The 8,703-nt window shown below is 49.4% G+C and overlaps 1 protein-coding gene across 5 annotated transcripts in view; it reads right to left on the bottom strand.

Moving 5' to 3' along the window:
- Window positions 1-3,370: 3,370 nt before the first annotated feature.
- Window positions 3,371-8,703, bottom strand: part of ERN1 (endoplasmic reticulum to nucleus signaling 1) — a 91,434-nt gene continuing 86,101 nt past the window's right edge. For all 5 annotated transcript variants that reach the window (XM_032138656.2, XM_058431553.1, XM_058431554.1 and 2 more), the window contains one exon: window positions 3,371-8,447. In XM_032138656.2, coding sequence (XP_031994547.1) covers window positions 8,235-8,447 — 213 coding nt within the window. In that variant the 3' untranslated portion in view covers window positions 3,371-8,234. The remainder of the gene's footprint in view (window positions 8,448-8,703) is intronic.

Raw genomic sequence — 8,703 nt, 5'->3', positions numbered from 1 at the left:
CTATTAAAAGTATAAAAATTAGCTGGGCGTGGTGGCGGGCGCCTGTGGTCCCAGCTACTCAGGAGGCTGAGGCAGGAGAATCACTTGAACCCGGGAGGTGGAGGTTGCAGTGAGCTGAGATCACGCCATTGCACTCACTCCAGCCTGGGAGACAGAGCGAGACGCCGTCTCAAAAAAAAAGAAAAGAAAATGTCGGCCAGGCACGGTGGCTTACACCTCTAATTCCAGCACTTTGGGAGTCCAAGGTGGGAGGATCGCTTGTGCCCAGGAGTTTGAGACCAGCCTGGGCAACATAAGTGAGACCCCTGTCTCTGCAAAAAAAAAAATGTAAAATTAGCCGGGCATGGTGGCACTCATCGATAGTCCCAGCTGCTCGGGAGGCTGAAGCAGGAGGATTGCTTAAGCCCAGGGTCTTGGAAAGCGTCCACTTCCTGGCCTTTTCCAGTTCCATAGCCTTTTCGTCCATCAACATACATCCCTCCAACCCCTGACCCTGTCGCCGTCTTCTCCTCCACTGTCACATCACTTCTCATGACCCTGTCTCAGTCCCCAGCCCCATCGTTAGGGGACATCAGGCCCAGTATGGACATGGGACTGGAGCGCCAGGCCTCTCTGGTCACTGTTGGTCAGTGACAGGCTCCCCTGGCCCGCCCTCACCCAATCACTTTCTCTTTAACACGGAAGCAGGCTTCCCTGTCATCCTCTGCATCTTGGGTCAGCATTCCAGCTTCTGCTTATCCTCTAGAAACTTCACTGGGCCATAGTCCTGGTGGTGATTACTCTTTCCAGCTCTGTGTCACCTGGAAGCAAACTCCAGGAGCACCTCTGTGACTTCAACCAGTACGGGAGCTGGGCTGGGAAGAGAAAGGGCAGTTTCAAGAGGCACAGGGATGAGAGGAAAGGGAAGAACACAACAGTCGCCACTTACGGGACTGATCGGCCAAAACTCGCTCAGAGGCCAAGTCTACTCAGTTACTGTCTGGCCAGTCCTACCCCTCAACCCCCACTGTGGGGGCTAAATCTACTCCAGCTTGGATGCTGATCCGACATGTTGACCTCGATTAACCCTAGTTCCGGGAAAGGTTCTAAGATTTCTACTTTCACGTACTTACCCTTAGGTCAAAAAAGGTTGATGTTATTGCCAATGCATACTTACCCTAAATCCTGGTCCTTAGGCAAATCCTCAGTGGTATATAAGCCCTGAGTCTGGAGGGTAGCAGTGCAGGGATCCACCCTCTCATCTTATGGCTGCCTGAGACATGGCTTCTATCTCTATGTCCTTATTAAATGTTTCTGAGAAAACGATTTGTCAATCTCTTTTTTCAGCCTCTCAGCTCCCTCAGCCTTCAAGGGTAGGTTTTCCAGGGCTGTCATGTTCTAACCAGTCCTGACCCTCGGCCCACAGCAACTGGCCTGGAGATAGGTGGGCTCATGATCTGATTTTTGGCCTTGGCACAGGGTCTGGTCAGTCTCTTGCTAAAGTGAAAGATGTTAAATGTTTTCAATAGCGAAGGAAACACTGGTCTGTGGAGAGAGGAATAAGGTCATCAGGGGACTTCCCCAAGGCACAGGACGCTCCAGCACGGGTGCCTGGCCCACCACAGAAAGGCAGACGGGAGGTAACTGTCACGAGGATCTGGGAATGACGAATGGAAGTGACTACTGGAACAGATACTGAGGTAGTATGAATAAGGACACTCACCGATGGAATACAGATGTGTGCACACTGATCCGGCTATATTTTATGAAATGGATCAAACATCTGGAAAAGAACATCTTTGCAGTCCAGTATGGACTTGGCACGCAAAGCTGCAGACCCTGCCTCTGTGTCCCATCTTTGACAATTGTCCCCAGGCCCCAGAAGTATATCCAGGTCATGCCTGCCCTCCTCCCAGGCCTGGACCATTTCAAGACTCAGTCCCAGCCCTGGTGAGAATCTAAGAGCTGTCTCTGCTGCCACATGAAGTGAGACAACGCAGCCAACTGAGGCAGGAGAATAGGGTCTGGAGGCAGGGAGCCTAAGGCTGTTTCACACCAACTTCCTAGAACTAAATCGAAAGGAAAACCCTAACTTTCCACACCTAAGTAACAAAAGGACCAGAGGCTACTCCCTTTGATCTTTTCTGTCCACAACCAATCAGACTGATTGCAGACTGAGTCTTCATTTGCATAGAAGTATAACTTTGTAACTTCATCCTAGCCTCTGATTGGTTGCTTTTGGCAACCAATCAGATGTTTCGCACAGGGGTGTGACCTTTGTAACTTTACTTAAGCCTCTGGTTGGCTGCTGTCTGCAACCAACTGATTGCAGGCTACCACTTCATTTACCTGAGGCGAGCATGAAGTGGCCAATGGGAAACTTCTAAGGGGGTATTTGGACCCAAGAGGATTCTGTATCTGGGCCCTTGAGCCGCTGCTCAGGTCTGCTCCCACACTGTGGAGCGTACTTTTGTTTTCAATAAATCCCTTTCGTTCTTTTGTTGCTTCATTCTTTCTGTGCTTTTCTGGGCGTTTTGTCCAATTATTTGTTCAAAACACCAAGAAACTGGGCAACTTGCAGTCACAACCCTCTACCGGTGACACGACGACACCTCACCGCCCTTCATTCGCCCTTGGAGTTGGCTGTGTCCAAGACTGCATCTCAGAGGAGGTGTGTGTCCAGAGGCCTCAGGGTCACTCCTGGTGCCCTGCGAGGCGTGAGGGGAGCAGGATGGGATGGTGGTAGGTGGAGCTTGCGGAGGGCAGGAGCCAGCCTGGATGCAGCCCCCGCTAAGCTGTCCCCGGGCAGGTGGGTCCTTGGGGTCCTCCCTTGTAAGCTGCCCCGGGCCTGGCACTGCAAGAGCAAGTGGAGCCTCACCTGACTTCTCCATAGAGAGGGTGTAGGGGAAGGAGCAGGTGTGTTGGGAGGATTGCAAAGTCCAAGCAGACGTCAGCTGAGCTCATTCCACACACTGCTGACCCACTCTTTGGGGCACTCCCAGCCCTTGTTGGCCTCAATGGCATTTCTCCCCTCCTGGGTTTCCTGGTCCAGTATCCTACCTACTGTACACATGCCCCAAACTCTGCTTTGAAGCCCAGTTCTCACCATGTGGCATAACTGTCCCAGCTGGCCACCTTCCTGGAATTCAGCCCGAATCAGTACTTTTGGGAACTTCCTGCAAGGTTTCAAAGAAGCTTTTCTGACACACAGCCACCATGGAGGGTGTTCCAGTTCCTGGACCCTGCTGTGGACATGAGGACACCCATCCCCCACTGGCCGAGCCAGCTGCAAAGGCCTCATAGTCCAGCCCCGGCCACCCAGGAGGACAGTGAGCACAGCCTGTCTGAGAATAGTATTTAAATCTTTAAGAAAATGAGACTGACTCCAAAATCTAAAACTACCTTTATTGTGGTTGGTTTGACATAAGATGCTGCCATCAATCAGCAGAATTATAAAACTGTACAGGAGGTACAAAAATACGCTGTTTAACTTAGATAATGACCCTCATGTCTTTGAGCTTTAAAAATACACATAAAAGTTGTACAATCTGGCAGTTTATAAAATATAAAGCTAAAAAGAGGATTTTAGGTTCCACAAAGAAGACTGTATCACACAATTAACACATACTAATTAAACAATTAACCATCCACATAGAAGACACAATGGCACAGAATTCTTAAAAACCACCTAAAAATTAACACTTTACCCCGACCAAATTAATCACCCTTTAATAATAAGACTACTGTAAAGCATCCATCCCATGGAAGGATACAGTATCACTTTTCCAGTTTTAAAATGGTCAGGGGTGTTGTCCAAAACAAATCTGATGTGCTTTAAGCAAGTACAATTGTAACTGGATACATTTCAGAGTAAAAATTAAATAAATATAAATAGGTTAAATAAATAGGTCATTGCAAAAAGAACACTACACAAGGTTTGCATCTGAGAATGCAGAGTAGGTGGCTGGTAATGCTTTCTAGGTAAGTGGGGACTCCCCGTCACAGCTTTAGGGACACTGAAAAGGAATACCGTATCCACCAAACACACACACAGTACACAGGGGAGGTGGGGGGCTTTGGCCAAAGTGTTGGTTAAGGCTGCTCCAGTGGGAGGCTCACTGCAGTCATGTTCTTTGTGGTTTTCCAACGTCTACAGAAAGGATTTAAGCGCCGGTACAAAAAATCAGAACCAGGGTTACTCATGGGAAATCACTGTTTCATAACGAAAACAAAGTAGAGGAGGGGAGTAGACCACTGGATTTAAAAGATGATGTCCAACCTGAGAGGGTGGAATTTCGGCTCACCTGGCGAGGATGCCTGATGACTTCCAGCCAGGAGAAGCCAAAGCCAGGACACAGTCAACCAAAATGACTCCAGGATGGTGAGGGAAGGGACAAGGAAAAGAAATGCTGGGAAATTCAAAGAAAGAAAATCTCAGACACTAAAAGAGCAGAGAGGGAAACCGACACAGGGAACTTAAAGAGGCTCCTTCCAGGGCACTGGGCTTCTCTTCCAGCACAGAAGGCTGCAAAAGTGGAACTGGCCCCCCCGTTCCCAGAGGATCACAAGGCCGAGGATCCAATGGGCACACCATGAGGATCTAAGGAAAGGATAGAGAAAGGCACGGCTCCGGGAAAGCCAAACCTGGCCAAAGTCCAACTTCCTGAAAAGAAAGCAGCCAAGAGGAGAAAGCTGTACAATCCAAAGGTCCCCCCATCTGCACGAACGGTTTGATCAGCAACCAGTTAATCTCTCTCACTGCAGCGAGAAAGAATTGCCGAAGATAACTGAATCGCATGCACACAAAACCTCACCAAAGGCTCAGGGTCAACTCTGATAAGGCCCTTTCTTCTCGAGTTGGTGGGAAGAAACTCTGCTGGATCTACTCACCTGCAGATCTTCCAGAACATCTAGCTGTAACTGATCAGAGTGATGTCTCCTTGGAAGGGCCTCTGACCACCACTGCACTGAGAACACGGCGGGAGTGAGAACACCTGCGCACCCAGGATTTCACACTTTAGCCGCTAGATTGCTTCACAGCTAATCAGGGAATGCCAATGTTCCCCAGGTGAAAATGCTTTGGTGCCTAATGACTTGTGGAGCACTTCAAAAACTGAAATTAGGCTGGGTGCGGTGGCTCAGGCCTGTAATCCCAGCACTTTGGGAGGCCGAGGCAGGCGGATCACGAGGTTAGGAGATCGAGACCATCCTGGCTAACATGAGGAAACCCCATCTCTACTAAAAAAAAAAAAAAAATTTAGCCGAGCATGGTGGCATGCACCTGTAATCCCAGCTACTCGGGAGGCTGAGGCAGGAGAAGGCAGCAGAATCGCTTGAACCCGGGAGGCAGAGGTTGCAGTGAGCTGTGATCGTGCCACTGCACTCCGGCCTCGGTGACAGAGCGAGACTCTGTCTCAAAAAAACAAAAAAACAAACGAAAACACTGAAATTAAAAAGACTCAAGAAGCAACAAGAGAAATTCTGGCACACGTGCCCAAGAGAAGTTTAGTAAGACAAGATTTAAATAAGTCATAGTTCCTTTTGGATTCCTAACAGATGTGACCAAGTTCCATCTTAAAGATGAAGATAGCGTACAGTACTTCTAAAAAGTTCAACAGCCTTCCAGGATTGGAGAAGTCCCATAACCTGAACTACAGACCAAACAGCTAAGCTGCAACACGATATGTGATGGTGCAGAGCTGTTCTGGCTTGAAAAGAACTTTCCACTTGCTGAGCACAATGGGAAACCAGAATTCTCGAGACTAGATACACCAGATGATGCCCAAGGTGTTTTCATGACAAGTCCCCACGGGAGATCTCTTCAAACAAACCCCCCAGAGGATGGATGGGAACCTGGGCTCCTAAAGGCGACTAAGAGGAAAGACCAGAGGTGACTGAACCAGATCCCTGTGATTCTGGGACAGAAGAGACGCAAACCGCAAACACGCGCCCTTCGCCACACACTTTGGTTTCTTTGTGGCAGCAACACTTTTTTATTGTTCTCTCTCATCACAAGTTTTAGGAAAGCAGAAGTTTTGCCTGTCTTGTTCATCGCTGTATCTCCAGCACCCTATATCCTGCCTAGCTCAATACAGTAAGTGCTCAAATAAAATACACTGAATAAATGATTTTGAGAAATCTGGGTGGTTACAAACTAGTATGATAAGCAGAAAAGGCATCAGAAACAGTTGTCTCTAGGCAAGTGGGGCTAAAACAGGGAGATGACACAAAATTGGGCCACTAGAAATCACCTGGGTACTCTCAAAGAGAAAACCTGTGCTGAGAACGAGGTGGGGGGCACTCCCTGTGGCAGTCCTGTTAAATCACTCATGGCACCTTCTCCACCTTCTGATCCTCTCTTGGGTTACTGCCAAAGCCCACAGGTAAAGCACCTTGCAGCCGTATGGGGAGCTCTGTCTCAGGCCACCTGGCACGCGGCATGGGAGCAGCAGGAAACGCAGTCTGGACACGTTTCTGAACAACGCACAGCCTTGCTTAGAAGACGCCAAGGACACCGACCAAGGGCCAAGCTTCCAAGGCCTAAATGAGGTAATCGATGAGATTTAAGGATGTAGGATCACGTTAATAGTAGGGAAAAAAGCCACTTTAGCTATGATGAAAGGAAGGGAACTGAATTCTACAAAGGCAGAATAAGAGCTTTTGATGAGAAACCATGATACAAATACACAAACAGAAAACATCTTACAACATGAAGAAACAGTGATTTCTCGGTGAGTAAAATTCAACAATTCCATTCTTAATATTGAATGGAATCTCTGAGTTCACCAGGCCTGAGCTGCAATGATCCCCCAACTGGCTGGAGAAAGTACACAGACAACATCTCCTAACACGGTAGGCTGATTGCATTTTAACCTCTAAGGCTCTCGGGAGAGAAAAGACAAAGTTTTGACTGAAACTAAAGCTAAAAATTATGTTAAGTTTAGAAAAAAAAATATGGTACAAACAATTTGGAGACTATTTCTTTGATACTGTTCAATACATTTATATAGTGTTGCTATAATGTTTTACTCTTCAGCATTAGAGAATGTTCTATACATGAACACTCTTTCTTGAGGAGATGGTGATTTTTGGTACCACAAAAAATAGAAAATGTATTCTATCTTGCATTTATTCTTCACAAGTAAGCTTCAAGTTTAGCTCACTTATGCTGACATAGCATTCTACAGTATAATCAAAATATAGTTATTAAAATTTGCCAAGCAAGACAACAAAGCTGGCCCATGAAGTACACGGTGACCCTGGCCTTGGCCGCCCACCCTGGCCCTGACTCACCACGAGCCTCTTGTTCCACCGGCCTTGGGGACGAAGGAGGTTGACTGCCTACTCGCTGGCCCAGGGCTTTCTCCTGGTGACCAGGAGGGTCCCATTCGGCGGCCTCCCTCTGGTCCTGAAGGCTAGCCCCTGTCTGGGTCTTAGCTGCTCTCCTTGAAGGCCAGGGAACTCTTTACCTCTTGCCCCAGGCGCTCCTGAGCACCACCCCCAGATGGCCCAGGACACACCCACCAAAGGCCACTGTTCTGCCCACTGGCACTGGGCCACAGCTGCCTCCAAAACAGAGCAGCCTCTTCATTTCTGAGACCTGCAGACATGACCCCACCTACCAGCATGCATAGCTGACCGGTCCCTAATGCCACGCCTCATGCTCATGGCTCCTGCTGCCTCTGCAGAAACACTAGTTAACAGTGACCGGGGCTACTCTGGGCACATCTGCGATCAATGAGGCATCTCATACTGCAGGACGACACCCTCTGAACTCCGTCCTCCCCCTCCTCAGCATCCCCCACCTCTCAAGTCTGGTCTCCAGTGAAGGCTGCACTTGGTGCGTCTCAGCCTAGCTGTCCCAGCACACAAGCAAAATGTAGGATTCCCTCCTCTCCCTTCCTGAAAGGCCCGTAGACTGACATTAAGCAGGAATTTAAAAAGTCTGAAGCAAGTTTATCCAGTAGATGGCTGGGGGTGCTACTTGCGCTGTCTCTGAGGCCCTCCTTTGCAGACATCATGACTGTAAGGCTTTTGGGGCCAACATCTTCCCAGTTCCCTGTAGGTCACGAGGGGCCACTTCTCCCACTTCCTGGGGTCAGCACTGTCCTCTGTGGGCTGCAGAGCAGGCAGCTCAAGGCACTTGGTTTGGGAAGCCTGGTCTCCCTGCAAAGCCGGGAGGCATCAAGCTCTAATTGTGGTGACCAGGCCCTCAGTCACAGCTGGGGCCACCAGAATAGAGGCGCCGCCCTCACTCAGAGGGCGTCTGGAGTCACTGGGGGCTGCGGCTCTGGGGGCTCGTGGAAGTAGTAGGGCTGGAAGAGTCTCTCGTGGCTGCACAGCTCCATGGCCCGGTAGGTGTGTGCGAGGAGGTGGGGGAAGCGAGACGTGAAGTAGCACACAAAGTCGTCGGGGAGGGACCCCAGCGTCTCCTGCACCTCCGCAGGCAGCTCCCGGTAGTGGTGCTTCTGCAAAGAGAGTTAGAAAGCTCGGGAGGTTAGAAGGGGGTTAGAAAGCTCGGGAAATGTTGGCAAAACACCCTTTCATCATGCAAGGAAGAGACAGAATGTGAGTGTTGGTTGGTTTTTGGTAAAGAAAAAGAAAAAAGGCTTATGTATCCAAGAATCCAGCCCCATCATCTCGCCTGCTTTCCTCACTCAGGAGGAGGCCTTGAAGTGAGCAAGGCCCAGCCGGTCCAGGGGGGGCTCAGGCCTTCTGTGACAG

The sequence above is a fragment of the Hylobates moloch genome, unplaced genomic scaffold, assembly GCF_009828535.3.
Source record: "Hylobates moloch isolate HMO894 unplaced genomic scaffold, HMol_V3 SCAFFOLD_19, whole genome shotgun sequence".
Classification (NCBI taxonomy): Eukaryota; Metazoa; Chordata; class Mammalia; order Primates; family Hylobatidae; genus Hylobates; species Hylobates moloch.
This window is presented reverse-complemented; position numbering and strand designations above follow the sequence as displayed.